The 19,230-nt window shown below is 48.1% G+C and overlaps 1 protein-coding gene across 1 annotated transcript in view; it reads left to right on the top strand.

Annotated features, from left to right (window-relative positions):
- KCNQ3 (potassium voltage-gated channel subfamily Q member 3) overlaps positions 1-19,230 on the top strand; it is a 290,140-nt gene that overhangs the window by 240,928 nt on the left and 29,982 nt on the right. Inside the window, exons 4-8 of the mRNA XM_065895651.1 lie at positions 1,067-1,239; positions 6,279-6,434; positions 7,727-7,837; positions 9,547-9,642; positions 10,525-10,623. Of these exons, the coding sequence (XP_065751723.1) occupies positions 1,067-1,239; positions 6,279-6,434; positions 7,727-7,837; positions 9,547-9,642; positions 10,525-10,623 (635 nt within the window). The remainder of the gene's footprint in view (positions 1-1,066; positions 1,240-6,278; positions 6,435-7,726; positions 7,838-9,546; positions 9,643-10,524; positions 10,624-19,230) is intronic.

Genomic DNA, 19,230 nt, shown 5'->3' with positions numbered 1-19,230 from the left:
TATTAGCATATTAAAGGCTCTGAGAAGTCCTGCAGTAGCAAAACCTGTTTAATTGAATTTTTTTCAGATTTACTTGATCATGGGATCCTTTTTACTTCCTTAGCCCCCTGCAGTACAGTGGGGAGATAACAGATCCGGAAGCTGAGGGGAGGGCATTGAAGGGAATCAGAAAGAGACCAGGGCCCCCTCTTTCTTCCATCCTCAGCCATTTAACTTCAGGAGCCAGCTTGGCCCTTTCAGAAGTGCCTCATCCCCTCGGCCTCTGCTTCCACCAGTCACAGCTCTGGTAGACGTTTCTAGGTCACCTCCTGACAGCAGCATCCCACTTCTGGGGTGGGCCCCATGTTTCCCCACAGTCTACCCCAGGGCCTTCTCTGAAGCTGAGGGAGGTCACAGGCAGTGGAGCTGGCGAGTGTGGGGACGTTACGACCCCCTCAGCCAGCAGGGAACAGGATCTAGTGGACAGATGGCCCAGCTCCCATCTTTCAGAGGGACAGTGGTGGGAGGTGTTCTGCCTACAGCTCAGAGGCTCCAGCAGCGGCCTTGACAACGTGCCTTGCACTGGCCTTTTCCCCGCCCCCCTCTCCCCTCACTTCTGCTTCCTGAGATCATTTCTCATTAAATCAGCCACAGCCTCGTCCCTGTCTCGGGCTGTTTGCAGGGAAAACCCACAGTAAAGCAGCATCTGAGCTTCAGGCTTCACCTCCACCACCTGGGCAACCCAGATCCCTTCTCGGCCAGAGAGGGACCCCCGAGTGCCACCCCTGGAGGGCCTTGGAGCATCACTTCCCTAGGATTTAGAGTGAGCGTTGGAGTCCAGCAGGCCTCCTGCATCCAATCCCAAGTCGGCCACATCCGGCCGCGTGGCCCTAGGAGGGCATTCACACTCAGAGCTCCTGTTTCCTCACCTGTCACAGGAGAACGCGGATCACGTGCGGTCCACGTCACGATTCAACACAGCAGCGTTTAGCTTGTGTTCGTCTGCCGCCGACTGCCTGTGACGGCTCCCGTGCCTTGGCCTGACCTCCTTTCCCCTCTCCCCTACCACCCTCTGTCCTCTCTGCAGACATCTTCGTGCTGATTGCCTCTGTGCCGGTGGTTGCCGTGGGAAACCAGGGCAATGTCCTGGCCACATCCCTGCGGAGCCTGCGCTTCCTGCAGATACTGCGGATGCTCCGCATGGACCGGAGGGGCGGCACCTGGAAGCTCCTGGGCTCAGCCATCTGCGCCCACAGCAAAGTAAGTGCCACTGCGAAGGGGCCAGAGCGCACTGGCTTCCCGCCCACCTAGGCCCATCCGTGGCATCTCCTCCCTGACAGCATCCCCAGAGGGTGGTTGTCCTGCCCACTGGTGATGATGATGACGACAGTGAAGATGGGGGGAGAAGCAGCAGCAGGAAGGAGAAGCACACACAGGTGTGCTGCAGCCGGCAGACGCAGGTAGACCTGGGCTCAGGTCTCAGCCGCACCGAATGCAAACAACTTTGGCCAAGTCACTCAACCCCCTTTGACCTCAGTTTTTCCTCATTCCTAAAGCAGGGATGATAATGCCTGTACCTCCGGATTGTGGAGAGGATGAAATGAGCCAATGCAAACCAGCATGGGAGGGGAGGGAAGGGGTCTGGAATCCCGGCAGACCGGTTTGAATCCAGACTCTATTGATGGGACTTTGGAGATTTCCTGTAACCCCTCTGGGTCTTCTCTCCTGCCGTTTATAAAATGGAAATGATAACGCGCTCACCTCAGGGTGAAAAGCCCTTAGAATACACCCAGTTCATTGATGCGGTTCAGTTGCTATTGTTATTATGGAGCCAGAAGCACGGGTGCCTAGAACATAGTGTTTGATACAGGTTAGCTCGCCCCCGGGGTCAGGCACTGTTCTTACCCCATTTCAGTGCCAAGGAAGCAGATCTGGAAAGAGGAAGTGAGCTGCCCACCAGCACAGACCCAGGCCGTCTGGCTTCAGAGCCTGTGTTCAGTGATTTGCTGCCGGTCGTGGTGGCTCTTGCCTCGCCAAGGGAGATGAGAAGCTAGGATGAGTGGGACCTGGCCTGATCTCTCCCAGAGTCCCACGTGCTTGTGCAGGTGTGGAAACCCAGGCAGGCAGAGTCCAGCGTGTCTGGAGCTGTCTCTGTCGTGCTCCCCGTGTTTCTTTCCTACGGTTAGCCCAGACCTTTGGTAGCACTTTGTGTTAACATCCCTGCCTCAGCCGGACCCTGGAGAAATGAAGGAAAAACCTCTGAGTGGCAGGAAAAACCTCACACTCCGAGGCCAGTTCAGGAGAAATCGGAGTGAAGGGCCCCTGGGATGGGTGTTCTTCAGCGGTAAAGCCAAAGCTACCTTTCTCACTCCAAGAGCATCTTCTTGTGCCAGGCTTGGTGGGTACAATGGACACGGTTGGTGCCCTGACCAGGCTACCTTTACCGGGAGGATGTGCTCAGCCCTCAGCTGCTATGAGAGTTAGCCGCTAATATTCCCAGCTGTCCCCTTCTCTGGAGACATACAGGAGCGCAGCCTTGCCCGGGAGCTTATACTGTTCTCATCTTCCTTCCCCCACATCAGGGAAGCACACAGCCAGTGACTGACTGACACGAGTACCTTTCCTGTGTTGGGACCAGCCCTGTGGTGCAATTCACACTCCAGAGCTCCCCGTGGGATCAGGCTGAAGGAGGCTCCAGCAGAGTCTACATCCTTGCTGAGCTATTTCTCCTGCCCCGTCTGGTTTCTTTCACTCCCTCTCTCCGGAGACCGTCCCTCAATCATCACATGCACCTAAGTTTCTGTCTCAGGCTCTGCTTCTGGGGAACTGCACCAAAGGCAGTGATCCTGGGGCAAGTTGCCCTTGGGGAGCTCAGAGTTTCCCTTGTATGCGTTAACAGCACCATGCCATCCCCACTTGGCAATCCCAGAATGCCTCCACACAGCTAACTCCTGGGTTCTTCCAGCTCAGTGCTCACCCAGATATGCCGGCATGTCATCGTAGAATACAGGAGCTCAGGAGTCAGACAGCAGCTCAGTGCAAATTTCAGCTCTGCCGCCTTCCAGCCGTAAGACTTTAAGAACATAGCTCTGTTTTTATACGAGCTTCCCCAGTGGTTAAAATGTGAATCCTTCCAGCTGCTCACATAAGAAAAGGTACATGTAAGTGCCTGGTGAATAGTAAGTGCTCATTAATGGTAGCATGGATTATTTCAAACATGCTTTTCTTCACAAACATACAAGTAAAAATATACAGAAAATGAAATAACAAATTTAAGACACCCGGAGTCTCTCACTGGAGGTTGCAGTTTCTTGCCATACATGTGTTATTCCCCATCTGTGCCACTTCTGGCCACAGGCTCTGGGAGGTCAGGGCTTTCTTTTCAGAGTTCTTTCTTCACCCGACCTTCTATTTTGTCTTTTATCAGAGGACTTGTCAGCGATACCTAAACTTGTCTCCATGGAGCTGAGCTGATTCACTGCTCCAGTGGAAATCAGGGCTGAAAGTGGCTGCTTACGGTCCTTGTCCTGTGCTCCCTCAGACTAGAATAGACGACAGTTGGATGTTTGCTATGTAATTCCTGGGAAAAGATGGTCCACGCCACCGCCAGACCCCACAACTGATGCCAGGCGGGCAGAACTTCAAGTATGTGGTAGGAGACCGAAGGCAGACAAAACAACTGCTTGGCAAGCTCTGTATCCCATCCTTCCCCCAACAGTCCCACTAGACGAGCCTTCAGCCTTTCACTGTGCCGAAGCTGCAGAGCAGTTTTAGGGCTGGCCTTCACTTCCGGGGCAGGCCGTGTGTTCAGGAGGTAAGCGCTTACCTGGATTCGACTCCAGCATTTACTAACTGCAAGAGCTTAGACCAGTTCCTTCCTGGTGAACAGGCACTTACCAATTCATTTCTTCATTCATTCAGAAAACGTGTTCTCTGGGCCAAGTTCCATGCTTGACTCCCCTGGAGACTCAGAGATGAAGAGTGACGGGCCCATACAGGGCTGCACAGGGTTAGACTTTAAAGTTAACACTCTTACTAAAGTTAGGATCAGCCGGGCTCTGCTTCCAAAACAAATAAGCCCTGGAGTCTCTGTGGCTTAGCACAAAAGATGTGGGTGTCTTCTCACTCACACAGTGTGTCATGTGGGCTGGGTGGTCCTCGTCTGTCTTGGAAATGAGCCTTGAGTCACCAAGGCAAGGGAAGGGGAGCCCAGAGCATCCTCTAGAATGGATGTAAGGCAGGAAGTAGCTCCCATCACCCCCCCACATTGGCTGGACCGCAGGCCCTCAGCCCGCACCTGACTGCAGGGGGGCTCAGGCGTGTGTTCTGCCACAGAACTGCTGGTGAAAACTGCCTCCAGGCAGAATTGCCTTGAATAGCCTTTGAGATGACTGCAGGGCACAGAGTGGGGACACATTTCACTCCTCAGGGACGACCTTTATACCAGCTCCTAATCCCACCCAGCAGTGCTTCTGTGTGCGCATGGACAGCTGTTTCTCTGCTTAAGTATCAGGTGAAACTTCTGACTTGCGTTTGGGGGCCGGAGGCTGTGAGCAAGCTTGGGCATGCCAGAATCACACTCACCAGAGCAAGAGGGTCGTGCCCGTACAGCCACTGGGGAGGGACGATCCAATTCACCTTTTCCTTCTCGAGCCCCCAGCGGGGCAGACACTCACGGAGGGGAAGGACAGGCTGGACTGCCTACAGCACCTCCGCTAACCTCTCTCCGCTGTAAACTCACACGAGTGCACTGTGCACGCAATGCTGTGGGGAAGGTCAGGCCTCTAAGCAAACGAGCATAAGAAAGTGTTAGAGATTGAAAGTGTGTCTGGAAACTAGTGAAGGCATTGAAAGAAAGCTAGACATGAACCCTAGCTCTAGTTGGGGGAGCAAACATCCGGAAAGCTCTCATGAGGGAGGTGACGTGAGTCTGAAGATGACTCAGTGCTCTCTGGTTGGTCCCATGGGGAGGGACAGGGAGGACAGAGGACCAAGGTGAACAAAGGCACAGAAGCGCAGAAAGCAGCCCTGTCGGCACGATGCGGTTCACCCATAAAGCCAGCTGACTGGCCGCAGATGGTCAAACAGATGAACTCCATCGACGTGAACAGCTTCATTCTCTGTGATGACTCGGCAGGAATGACGGGCCTGATCTCCAGGCGGTGTTCGCCCGTGACTTTGACTTTCTTCTGCCCAGCCTGCCACAGTAACCACAGCAAGCCTTGGAACTGGAATAGAATGAAAGACATAGAAAGCACCTCAGGGATTGTCATGGCCAGGATGTTCGAAACCTCAGTGATTTGCCCATCTTTGCCATATCTCTGCACCATCCTTACTATTCCTCAACGTTTTCCTCCAAATCAGCTTTCTCCTGTTTACGTACATGTCCTAGTCGGTCATGCAGGAATATCCACGAAATAATAGGTTTCAGTGTAATCTATGCTAATGTGTAATATGGTCTAAATCAGTAGGTGACCACGTCACATAGCAAAACACCTGTCTGCATTTGAAGTGTCTGTGGCACTTTTTGAAACTCTCTGGTCCAGTCCCTTCATTTTAAAAATGAAGAAACTGGGCTTCCCTGGTGGTGCAGTGGTTGAGAGTCTGCCTGCTGATGCAAGGGACACGGGTTCGTGTCCCGGTCCGGGAAGATCCCACATGCCGCGGAGCGGCTGGGCCCATGAGCCATGGCCGCTGAGCCTGCGTGTCCGGAGCCTGTGCTCCGCAACGGGAGAGGCCACAACAGTGAGAGGCCCATGTACCGCAAAAAAATAAAATAAATAAATGAAGAAACTGAGGCTGCGGAGGAGGGGTCATTTGCCCAGAGTCACACACAGTCAGTTAGTGGCAGGGCTGGGTCCCTGTCCACAGCTCCGTCCGCTCTGCTAGGATAGCTCCCCATTGCTGTCCGTCCCTGTCCCAGTAGAAATGAGCTTTGTCCTTGCCCTGCCCAGTCCTGTGTAGGATCGGCTCTCCTGAGTCCCGAGCCTTGTCTCAGAGGCAGTGGCCAGTCTCTCCTGCCTTCTTGCCTCCAGGGGAAGGCCCTTGAGCTGTGATATAGAGATCACAGAAATCTTGCTCTCCTCCTAGAGCTATACACTTGTTTTGTTAATGATGAAAATAAGGACCATATTACTGATCCTACTTTACATTGATGGGAGGTGAGGAACAGAGAAAGTAAGTAACCTGCCCATGTCACAGAGCCGGGCAACCTGGACTCCAGCTCCAGTGTGTCTGCTTCCAACCTCCGCCCAGCCTCCACTCGTGACCCCCTCCCTGTCTCTGCTTTGCCCTCCCAGGAGCTCATCACCGCCTGGTACATCGGGTTCCTGACACTCATCCTTTCTTCATTTCTCGTCTACCTGGTTGAGAAGGACGTGCCGGAGGTGGATGCCCAAGGAGAAGAGATGAAAGAGGAGTTTGAGACCTACGCGGATGCCCTTTGGTGGGGTCTGGTGAGTCACCACCTTGAAGGCTGCCCGGTGGGGATTGGCTGTTAGGGACAGAGAGAGACGGAGGGCGTGGCATGGATGCGCTCGGTCGGGCCACTGCGTTCTGCAGCCACAGGTGAGGGGAGGTCTCCTCCATTTCTGAACCTGCCCCTGGGAGACGCCCCCTGCAGGGTAGGCCCTTGGAAGGGGCTTTTCCGTAGTGTTTATAAGAAGTCAGAGCTCTCAACAGTCTGGTCCTACGGTCATTCAGGTACCTAACCTCATTCGTCGTAGGCTGTCATCAGCCAAGCCATGCTGTGCAAACAGACACAGTGGCAGATGTAGATGTGTGTACCCAGACCCTCAAACACACCTAGAGACACACAGCCCCACACCCACAGGACATGTGGTACTAAAGCATTGCTCTAAGCACCTTACATTTATAAATCTATTTTAAGCTGAAATAACTCTTATTATTAGCCCCCTTTTAAAAATAGGGAAACTGGGCTTCCCTGGTGGCGCAGTGGTTGAGAGTCCGCCTGCCGATGCGGGGGACGCGGGTTCGTGTCCCGGTCTGGGGGGATCCCACATGCCGTGGAGCGGCTGTGCCCGTGAGCCATGGCCGCTGAGCCTGCGCGTCCGGAGCCTGTGCTCCGCAACGGGAGAGGCCACAACGTGGGAGGCCCGCGTGCTGCAAAAAAAAAAAAAAAAAAATAGGGAAACTGAGGCATGAAGTTGAGTAACTAATTCAAGAATAGTCTCTGAGCCAGTTAGTGGTTGACTTGGGATTTGAACTCAGGCATTCGGGTTCTAGAAGCCACACCCTTAACTGGTCCGAAAGCCTGCCTTCCACGTTCGTAAGTACATGTGCGCTGATAACCTACACATGTGAACACACACAGGAATATTCAGCTCATACCAGGACAGACACGGGCACAGACCTTAGCCATGCACACGTATACACACAGTGCATATGAATACACCCACAAGAGCACGTATATTTAGAATCATGGCTATACACAAAATCACACATAGGCAAATATACACATGAATGTATATCACATGCACGTGTTTGCAATTATTGAAATATGTGTGGACTGATTGACTATAGGGAAGAAATCCTTAACTTAGAAACAGGTGTGGTCTCAAGGCTCCGTATAAATTCGCTGGTACTTAGCACCATCCCTCCCGTGGGAATCTTACTCTAAACGGGAACAGCACCCCGGTCAGCACAAGGCTTGTAGGTGAAGCTCAGCTGATACATCATTAATGTCCTCTCCCTGGGAAGCCTCACGTCTGAACTCTTCTCTCTTCAGATCACACTGGCCACAATTGGCTACGGAGACAAGACACCCAAAACGTGGGAAGGCCGTCTGATCGCAGCCACCTTTTCCCTAATCGGCGTCTCCTTTTTCGCCCTTCCAGCGGTGAGTATCTCAGGTGTTCTCCCCAGTGTGATGGGCAGGACCCCTCACCACTTGGCCCCAGCTCAAATTTCCAGCCTCATCTTCCATCGTCTCGTATCTTGAATTCCAGCTCTTATCAACTCAATAACCATCCCCGTAGCGTGGTTTCCTGTCTCTCTTCCGTAGGCTGTGCTGATCCCTTTGCCAGGAGTGATCCCCCCAAACACCTACTCCTCTTTCACGACCCAGTTTCTTCTTTTTTAATTCTTTTTAATTGCAGTATAGCTGATTTGCAATGCTGTGCCCATCTCCGCTGTACAGCAAAGTGACTCAGTTATACACATAGAGACATTCTTTTCTTTAATCTTTTCCATTATGTTTTATCACAGGATATTGAATATAGTTCCCCGTGCTGTACCGTAGGACCTTGTTATTTATCCTCAAGACCCAGTTTCAATGCTGCCTTCTTTAGGCTGAGTTAGTCCTTCCCTCCTCTGGGCATAGCTCTTTAAAGGCGTTTCGGACCCCATGCTGGGATTGCACATTTCCAAATCTGCCTGCCCAGAAGACTGTGAGCTCCTGGGGAGCTGAGATTATGTCTTTCACCCACGTATTCCTTGCACGTAGCGGGTCCTTTGTATATGTGAGTTCCCTTCCCTTGCCCTGTCATCTACTGGTTTATATAAAAAATGCATTTCCCTCAAGAATAAGTTTTGACCCCTGATAGAATAACTTCCCCAAAGCCCAGTGCCCATCAGTGTAATAATAGCAATAATAACAGATAGCATTTGTTGAACATAGTGTGCCCTAGATTCATGCCAAATGCTTTACCTACACCATCTCACTTAATCTTTGTGACAACATTAGGAGTTTGGCGCTACATTTATCTCCATTTTCCAGATGAGAAGACCGAGGCTTAACTGGGTTCGTGAAGTTTCCACAGTCACAGGGCTTTGGGTTGTGGAGCCAGGGACCCAGGTCTGCTCATTCCAAGCCTGGCTCTTAATCACAAAACTTGAAGAGAACCTTCTTGTATAACAAACCCTCTTCCCTGCCCTTCACCTCGCATCCTTTTGTGGCTAACGTTCTTTGACCACTGCAGCCCTACCTGGTCTGTTTTTTTCCTAAGCTGTTTGACCTTGAGCACATGGCCTTTTTGATTCTCAGTTTCCTTATCTGTAACAGGTGAGGGCCAGTGAGGATGCGACTTGGTCTCTCAATTCTCTCTTGACTTGAAAAGGGTGTGTTCCTACCTGTGTAATTCACATGAGAGTCCGACCTGGAAATCAAAACAGATCACAATTCAGAGGGATTCCAGCCAGAGTAAAAGCCTCAAGTGACAATTCAAGCAGCTAAAATATGTTTTAAATTCCCTGAATAGTAACTGGGAATCTATTCTGCATCATACTCCTTACTAGGCCGTTCCTATTACATTAGCTCACTTTTTTTCCTAACAGTTTTGCGGTAGGTACCTTTATCCTACTTCCGTGTGGTAGAAACTGAGATGCAGTGGAGAGGAGGCTGGCCCAGGGTCTCACTGCAGGGAAGTGGCAGCGTCAGGAAGCCCTGGCTTTAAGGCTCCACTTAACCCAGCTCCTACTCGCTGGAAGAGAAAGAAGGGATCTTTCCTCCTCCCCTTGGCTTCAGTGTCGTCCTGCTGCTGGGAGCAGGGCTGGGGCTCTGGGAGAGTCTGGGTGGGGCTGACTTCAGGGCCTGACCTCTCTCTTCAGGGCATCCTGGGGTCCGGGCTGGCGCTCAAGGTGCAGGAGCAACACCGTCAGAAGCACTTTGAGAAAAGGAGGAAGCCCGCCGCTGAGCTTATCCAGGTCTGTCTGCCTGGGGATGAACTGGAATGGAACTCAGATCCTCTGCCTGTGTGTCTGTGTGTGTGTGTGTCTATAGGCAGCCAGGCAGTAGTCGGTGTTGGTCTCCTGCCAGCTCTCCATCCTTATCTCTCCCCCACCCGTGGGCTGGGGGTTGGGGACCATCGGGAGAGACGGTGGGAGAGGCAGAGTGTTCCCTCTTTCACTTCAGAGAAGGTTCCTGCTTTGTGGTTTTATGGGCCACTGGGAGCGCAGAGAATAGGAAAAGAGAGCGTTCTGCCTCTAGCTGTCTGGGACTGCATGTCTGCGTGACCACCCACTCGTGAACTTGTGTCCAGTTGCAGTGAGTGTCTCTGTGGGTCAGATACAGGACGTTATCCTCCATACTGTAGCTTCTAGGCCAGTGCTGATCTCTGAGAGTCCGCTCTATCTTCGCAAACCCCAAACCATCACGGTATACAGAAGATATAGTATATTAGAATCAAAACCTCATCTCCCGGGCTGGCCCTTGCACTGGGAAATGCACAGAAGTGGCACAGAAGACTGTTTGTCTTCCTACCTGTTTGAGAAATCTCAAGGAATCTTGCAACGAGAGTAATCCCTGCTCCTTTCAGGGATCTTCTACCCAGTACCCGCCTCCCCCGTCCACTGTAGTTCACCTCTCCACACCCCACACCATCAATTATAGCTCCGAGATGATGGGGTCAAGGAAGGTTTTCTTCCCATAGGAGCTACAGAAAGCCAAGAATCCAGCTTCTCTGGATATGACCTCACTGTACGTTATACTCTTAGGTGTCAAGGGCTTTCTGTTTGAATGTTGTGGGATTCCATGTGAACGTTTCGGGTGACACCAGGTCATTCCTGCCCCTCTTTTCTCCTCCCCAGGCCGCCTGGAGGTACTATGCTACCAACCCCAACAGGATTGACCTTGTGGCGACATGGAGGTTCTATGAATCAGTCGTCTCTTTTCCGTTCTTCAGGCAAGTGGCCGCTCACCTGAATGCTCAGTGCGTGACCGACCCTCCCTCCCGTGGGTCTGTATTTGTGCCTGTTGGCTTCACGGTTTCCCGGAGGACGTCCTTCAGCGCAGTGGTTCCCAATCCGGGCTGCATGTTAGAATCATTAGAGCTTAAAATATCCCAATGCCCAGACCATACCCAGGCAGATTCAATATGAATCCCCAGGGTTGCAGCCCAGGTATCAGTATTTTTTAAAGCTCCCCAGATGACCCCAGGGTGTCACCCAGCATTTCCAGCTAAACAGTGTGGAGTGGCTGAAAAGGGAGGTCGGGCCAGTGTTTGAGCAGATCAGTGGCTGAGGAAGTGAGGATCCAGTGCAATGGGCCACCCTGGCGGTCCTGGAGGCCGCAGCACCTGCCCATGGCCTGCACCGCCAGACCGCTCTGGACAGGGGGAAAGGGCACGGGGAAGAAGCAGCTGGGGGCCCAGAGATGTGGTTTTGTGTTCTCAGAGGGGGGAGATTAAACGAAAGGTTTCAGGAAAAAAAAAAAAAATTAAAACCTCTTCCTATGGCCAGTACCTAAGTTATTTTTTTTATTATTTTTTTAAAAATTTCTTTTGGCCACGCCACACAGCTTATGGGGTCCTAGTTCCCCGACCAGGGATCAAACCCGTGCCCCCTGCAGTGGAAGGGCAGAGTCCTAACCACTGGACAGCCAGGGAAGTCCTTGGCCAGCACCTATGAAAAGGGAGAGGGAAATGAATACTTATTGGATATCCAGTATGTTCCTGGAATCCAAGTTCACATTTCATTTAATTCTCACAGGCATCCTATGAAATAAGTCAGAGGTTCTCAAATGTCAAGGTGTGTTAAAATCAGTGGGGGACTGTAAACACCAGATCCTGCATCCACCTTCAGCAATTTCAATGGCGTTAGAGTAGCTAAAGCACCTCACATAGGCGCCCCTGTTGATTCTAACACAGTGGCCCATGGTGCATCCTTGGAGACAGGCTGGGTGGTCAGTATCACCAGGCTCCTCTCGTGGATGAGCCAACTGGGGCTCAGGAACTTTGGTCATTTTGGCCAGTGTCAGCCACATCTAGAGGCCTCCAAAGCCCATGATCTTTTTCACTACTTGGGCTTCTGAAATAGACCGCACCTTGCCAGATTTTTTTTTTTAATTTTTAAAAATTTTGAATTTTATTTTATTTATTTTTTTATACAGCAGGTCCTTATTAGTCATAAATTTTATACACATCAGTGTATACATGTCAATCCCAATCGCCCAATTCATCACACCACCACCACCCCACCTCTTTCCCCCCTTGGTGTCCATACGTTTGTTCTCTACATCTGTGTCTCTATTTCTGCCCTGCAAACTGGTTCATCATCATTTTCTAGGTTCCACATATATACATTAATATATGATATTTGTTCTTCTCTTTCTCACTTACTTCACTCTGTATAACAGTCTCTAGATCCATCCACGTCTCTACAAATGACCCAATTTCATTCCTTTTTATGGCTGAGTAATATTCCATAGTATATATGTACCACATCTTCTTTATCCATTTGTCTGTCGATGGGCATTTAGGTTGCTTCCATGACCTGGCTATTGTAAATAGTGCTGCAATGAACATTGGGGTGCGTGTGTCTTTTTGAATTATGGTTTTCTCTGGGCATATGCCCAGTAGTGGGATTGCTGGGACATATGGTAATTCTATTTTTAGTTTTTTAAGGAACTTCCATACTGTTCTCCATAGTGGCTGTATCAGTTTACATTCCCACCAGCAGTGCAAGAGGGCTCCCTTTTCTCCACACCCCCTCCAGCATTTGTTGTTTGTAGGTTTTCTGATGATGCCCATTCTAACTGGTGTGAAGTGATACCTCATTGTAGTTTTGATTTGCATTTCTCTCATAATTAGTGATGCTGAGCATCTTTTCATGTGCGTCTTGGCCATCTGTATGTCTTCTTTGGAGAAATGTCTGTTTAGGTCTTCTGCCCATTTTTGGATTAGGTTGTATGTTTCTTTAATATTGAGCTGCATGAGCTGTTTATATATTTTGGAGATTAATCCTTTGTCCGTTGATTCGTTTGCAAATATTTTCTCCCATTCTGAGGGTTGTCTTTTCATATTTTTTCTTGTGCCCTACCCAGGTACGTGGGGAGTTTCTTGCCTTTTAGGAGGTCTGAGGTCTTCTGCCAGCGTTCAGTGGGTGTTCTATAGGAGAGTTCCACGTGTAGATGTATTTCTGATGCATCTGTGGGGAGGAAGGTGATCCCCGCATCTTACTCTTCCGCCATCTTCTCCGACTGCCGAGAAATCTTAAAGGGGCTTTTCTGGCACAAGGTGGCCATCCCTGGTTTCACATCCACATGATCTCAGGCACAAACCTCCTTGTTTTTCCATTTTGTCTTTAAGTTACTTGTTGAAACAACTGGCCCGTGGTCCCAAGGACTGTCCGGCTTCGGCTGGTGGGGCCCCCCCAGAGCCGGCAGCCTCAGTGAGGCCGCCCTCCCCTCGGGCTCCGGGGCAGTTCAGCCAGTCTTTTCATCTTGTCTGTGGTTTCCTTTGCTTTGCAAAAGGTTTTAAGTTTCATTAGGTCCCATTTGTTTATTTTCGTTTTTATTTCCATTACTGTAGGAGGTGGGTCAAAAAGATCTTGCTGTGATTTATGTCCAAGAGTATTCTTATGTTTTCCTCTAAGAGTCTTTTTTTTTTTTTTTTTTTTTTTTTGTGGTACTCGGACCTCTCACTGTTGTGACCTCTCCCATTGCGAAGCACAGGCTCCGGACGCGAAGGCTCAGTGGCCGTGGCTCACGGGCCCAGCCGCCCCGCGGCATGTGGGATCTTCCGGGACCGGGGCACGAACCCGTGTCCCCTGCATCAGCAGGCGGACTCTCAACCACTGCGCCACCAGGGAAGCCCCCTCTAAGAGTTTTATTGTGTCCTGTCTTACATTAAGGTCTCTAATCCATTTTGAGTTTATTTTTGTATATGGTGTTAGGGAGTGTTCTAATTTCATTCTTTTACATGTAGCTGTACAGTTTTCACAGCACCACTTATTGAAGAGACTGTCTATTCTCCATTGTATATCCTTGCCTCCTTTGTCATAGATTAGTTGACCATAGGTGCGTGGGTTTATCTCTGGGCTTTCTATCTTGTTCCATTGATCTTTGTTTCTGTTTTTGTGCCAGTACCACATTGTCTTGATTACTGTAGCTTTGTAGTATAGTCTGAAATCAGGGAGTCTGATTCCTCCAGCTCCGTATTTTTTCCCTCAAGACTGCTTTGGCTATTCAGGGTCTTTTGTGTCTCCATATAAATTTTAAGATGGTTTGTTCCAGTTCTGTAAAAAATGCCATTGGTAATTTGATAGGGATTGCATTGAATCTGTAGATTGCTTTGGGTAGTATAGTCATTTTCACAATATTGATTCTTCCAATCCAAGAACATGGTATATCTCTCCATCTGTTGGTATCATCTTTAATTTCTTTCATCAGTGTCTTATAGTTTTCTGCATACAGGTCTTTTGTCTCCATAGGTAGCTTTATTCCTAGGTATTTTATTCTTTTTGTTGAAATGGTAAATGGGAGTGTTTCCTTAATTTCTCTTTCAGATTTTTCATCATTAGTGTATAGGAATGCAAGAGATTTCTGTGCATTAATTTTGTAGCCTGCAGCTTTTCCAAATTTGTTGATTAGCTCTAGTAGTTTTCTGGTGGCATCTTTAGGATTCTCTATGTATAGTATCATGTCATCTGCAAACAGTGACAGTTTTACTTCTTCTTTTCCAGTTTGTATTCCTTTTATTTCTTTTCCTTCTTTGATTGCCGTGGCTAGGACTTCCAAAACTATGTGGAATAATAGTGGTGAGAGTGGATATCCTTGTCTTGTTCCTGATCTTAGAGGAAATGCTTTCAGTTTTTCACCATTGAGAATGATGTTTGCTGTGGGTTTGTCGTATATGGCCTTTATTATGTTGAGGTAGGTTCCCTCTATGCCCACTTTCTGTAGAGCTTTTATCATAAATGGGTGTTGAATGTTGTCAAAAGCTTTTTCTACATCTATTGAGATGATCATATGGTTTTTATTCTTCAATTTGTTCATATGGTTTATCACATTGATTGATTTACATACATTGAAGAATCCTTGCATCCCTGGGATAAATCCCACTTGATCATGGTGTATGATCCTTTTAATGTGTTGTTGGATTCTGTTTGCTAGTATTTTGTTGAGGACTTTTGCATCTCTGTTCATCAGTAATATTGGCCTGTAATTTTCTTTTTTTGTAGTATCTTTGTGTGGTTTTGGTATCAGGATGATGGTGGCCTCATAGAATGAGTTTGTGAGTGTTCCTTCCTCCACAATTTTTTGGAAGAGTTTGAGAAGGATGGGTGTTAGCTCTTCTCTAAATGTTTGATAGAATTCACCTGTGAATCCATCTGGTCCTGGACTTTTGTATGTTGGAAGATTTTTAATCAGAGTTTCAATTTCATTACTTGTGATTGGTCTGTTGATATTTTCCATTTCTTCCTGGTTCAGTCTTGGAAGGTTATACCTTTCTAAGAATTTGTCCATCTCTTCCAGGTTGTCCATTTTATTGGCATAGAGTTGCTTGTAGTAGTCTCTTGGGATGCTTTGTATTTCTGCAGTGTCTGTTGTAACTTCTCCTTCTTCATTTCTAATTTTATTGATTTGAGCCCTCTCCCTCTTTTTCTTGATGAGTCTGGCTAATGGTTTATCAATTTTGTTTATCTTCTGAAAGGACCAGCTTTTAGTTTTATTGATCTTTGCTATTGTTTTCTTTGTTTCTATTTCATTTATTTCTGCTCTGATCTTTATGATTTCTTTCCTTCTTCTGACTTTGGGTTTTGTTTGTTCTTCTTTCTCTAGTTCCTTTAGGTGTAAGGTTAGATTGTTTATTTGAGATTTTTCTTGTTTCTTGAGGTAGGCTTGTATAGCTATAAACTTCCCTCTTAGAACGGCTTTTGCTGCATCCCACAGGTTTTGGATCGTCATGTTTTCATTGTCATTTGTCTCTAGGTATTTTTTGATTTCCTCTTTGATTTGTTCAGTGATCTCTTGGTTATTTAGTAACGTATTGTTTAGCCTCCATGTGTTTGTGTTTTTTACGTTTTTTTCCGTGTAATTGATTTCTAATCTCATAGCATTGTGGTCAGAAAAGATACTTGATATGATTTCAATTTTCTTAAATCTACTGAGGCTTGATTTGTGACCCTTGATGTGATCTATCCTGGAGAATGTTCCATGCGTACTTGAGAAGAAAGTGTAATCTGCTGTTTTGGGATGGAATGTCCCATAAATATCAATTAAATCTATCTGGTCTGTTGTGTCATTTAAAGCTTCTGTTTCCTTATTTATTTTCATTTTGGATGATGTGTCCATTGGTGTAAGTGAGGTGTTAAAGTCCCCCAGTATTACTGTGTTACTGTCAATTTCCTCTTTTTAGCTGTTAGCAGTTGCGTTATGTATTGAGGTGCTCCTATGTTGGGTGCATAAATATTTATAATTGTTATATCTTCTTCTTGGATTGATCCCTTGATCGTTATGTAGTGTCCTTCCTTGTCTCTTGTAACGTTCTTTATTTTAAAGTCTATTTTATCTGATATGAGTATTGCTACTCCAGCTTTCTTTTGATTTCCATTTGCATGGAATATCTTTTTCCATCCCCTCCCTTTGAGTCTGTATGTGTCCCTATGTCTGAAGTGGGTCTCTTGTAGACAGCATATAGATGGGTCTTGTTTTTGTATCCATTCAGCAAGCCTGTGTCTTTTAGTTGAAGCATTTAATCCATTCACGTGTAAGGTGATTATTGATATGTATGTTCCTATGACCATTTTCTTAATTGTTTTGGGTTTGTTTTTATAGGTCCTTTTCATCTCTTGTGTTTCCCACTTAGAGAAGTTCCTTTAGCATTTGTTGAAGAGGCAGTTTCATGGTGCTGAATTCTCTTAGCTTTTGCTTGTCTGTAAAGCTTTTGATTTCTTCATCAAATCTGAAAGAGATCCTTGCTGGGTAGAGTAATCTTGGTTGTAGGTTCTTCCCTTTCATCGCTTTAAGTATATCATGCCACTCCCGTCTGGCTTGTAGAGTTTCTGCTGAGAAATCAGCTGTTAACCTTATGGGAGTTCCCTTGTATGTTATTTGTCATTTTTCCCTTGCTGCTTTCAATAATTGTTCTTTGTCTTTAATTTTTGCCAGTTTGATTACTATGTGTCTCGGCGTGTTTCTCCTTGGGTGTATCCTGCCTGGGACTCTCTATGCTTCCTGGACTTAGGGGGCTATTTCTTTTCCCGTGTTAGGGAAGTTTTTGACTATAATCTCTTCAGATATTTTCTCGGGTCCTTTCTCTCTCTCTTCTCCTTCTGGGACCCCTATAATGTGAATGTTGTTGCATTTAATGTTGTCCCAGAGGTCTCTTAGGATGTCTTCATTTCATTCTTTTTTCTTTATTCTGTTCTGTGGCAGTGAATTCCACCATTCTGTCTTCCAGGTCACTTATCCATTCTTCTGCCTCAGTTTTTCTGCTATTGATTCCTTCTAGTGTAGTTTTCATTTCAGTTATTGTGTTGTTCATCTCTGTTTGTTTGTGCTTTAATTCTTCTAGGTCTTTGTTAAACATTTCTTGCATCTTCTCGATCGTTGCCTCCATTCTTTTCCCAAGGTCCTGGATCATCTTCACTATCATTATTCTGAATTCTTTTTCTGGAAGGTTGCCTATCTCCACTTCATTTAGTTGTTTTTCTGGGGTTTTATCTTGTTCCTTCATCTGGTACATAGCCCTCTGCCTTTTCATCTTGTCTTTCTGTGAATGTGGTTTTTGTGCCACAGGCTGCAGGATTGTAGTTCTTCTTGCTTCTGCTGTCTGCCCTCTGGTGGATGAGGCTATCTAAGAGGCTTGTGCAAGTTTCCTGATGGGAGGGACTGGTGGTGGGTAGAGCTGACTGTTGCTCTGCTGGGCAGAGCTCAGTAAAACTTTCATCCGCTTGTCTGCTGATGCGTGGGGCTGTGTTCCCTCCCTGTTGGTTGTTTGGCCTGAGGCAACCCAACAATGGAGCCTACCTGGGCTCCTTGGTGGGGCTAATGGCAGACTCTGGGAGGGCTCACGCCAAGGAGTACTTCCCAGAACTTCTGCTGCCAGTGTCCTTGTCCCCACGGTGAGCCACAGCCACCCCCTGCCTCTGCAGGAGACCCTCCAACACTAGCAGGTAGGTCTGGTTCAGTCTCCCCTAGGGTCACTGCTCCTTCCCCTGGGTCCTGATGCGCACATTACCCTGTATGTGCCCTCCAAGAGTGGAGTCTCTGTTTCCCCCAGTCCTGTCGAAGTCCTGCGATCAAATCCCACTAGCCTTCAAAGTCTGATTCTCTAGGAATGCCTCCTCCCGTTGGGAGGTTGGGAACCTGATGTGGGGCTCAGAATCTTCACTCCAGCAGGTGGACTTCTGTGGTATAAGTGTTCTCCAGTCTGTGAGTCACCCACCCAGCGGTTATGGGATTTGATTTTACTGGGATTGCGCCCCTCCTACCGTCTCATCATGGCTTCTCCTTTGTCTCTGGATGTGGGGCATCCTTTTTTCTGAGTTCCAGTGTCTTCCTGTTGATGATTGTCCAGCAGCTAGTTGTGATTCTGGTGTTCTCGCAAGAGGGAGTGAGACACATCCTTCTACTCCGCCATCTTGGTTCCTGATCTCAATAATCTAAGCTTTCACCTTAGGAAACTAGAGGTGCCCGTGACTCACCGCTAGTTGCACTCAGGCAGGAAACACGCTCACCGACACCATCAGCGAAGTGCCCAAAATCTTTGGTAGATTTTAGACACTGTGGTCCAGAGCTCAGATTTTTAAGTGTGTGGATAGAAGCCTGGGTGGATAGGACCCTTGAGTTGGAAGAAGTAGAGGGACACTCAGAACTCATACCTGGAGTGGAAACCCTGCCCTGAAGCATGTTTCTGCCATGTGTCTGGGTTCATGAACCATAGCATGACCCAGTGCTGGACGGGTGGCTCCCCCCAACCCCATCCCACCTTCCCACACTCTCGTTGTGGAACCTGGGGCCAGGCTCTGAACTCGGCCTCAATTTTCCCTCCACTTCCATCCCCGGACTGTGGTAAAGGTTTAAGAAAATTCATGACATCATGACTGACTCATTTCCCTGCATAAAACCTTCCACTGGATAACCATGATGAAGAGAACAAGATCCAAACCCTGACCACGACCTGCAGGGCCCCAGAACCTCAGGGCTCTGCTTACCTCTCCCATCTCAGCGTCTATGGTGCTGTTACTCCCAAGAGGGTCTAGTGGCACGTGGCATTTTCTAGTCCAGGCATTCAGTCCTCCAATATTTTTGAGCCTCTTGTATATGCTAAGGATTGGACCAGACCATGCAGGTCACAAGTGACTTGTGAAAGACTCTGACCTTGATCCTGAAAGCGAAGAGAAGCCATTGGCTGCAGAGAATGACGTGATCAGATGTGTGTTTCAGGAAAGTGACAGGAGCGAGGATGGATTGGACAGGCTCAGGGTTCTACACAAGGAGATCAGCTAGCAAAGGAATGCACGATTCCGGGGAAGAGGAAATGAGAGCTTAAACCAAGGTAACAGCAGTAG

Source organism: Phocoena phocoena, chromosome 17 (assembly GCF_963924675.1).
Source record: "Phocoena phocoena chromosome 17, mPhoPho1.1, whole genome shotgun sequence".
Classification (NCBI taxonomy): domain Eukaryota; kingdom Metazoa; phylum Chordata; class Mammalia; order Artiodactyla; family Phocoenidae; genus Phocoena; species Phocoena phocoena.
This window is presented reverse-complemented; position numbering and strand designations above follow the sequence as displayed.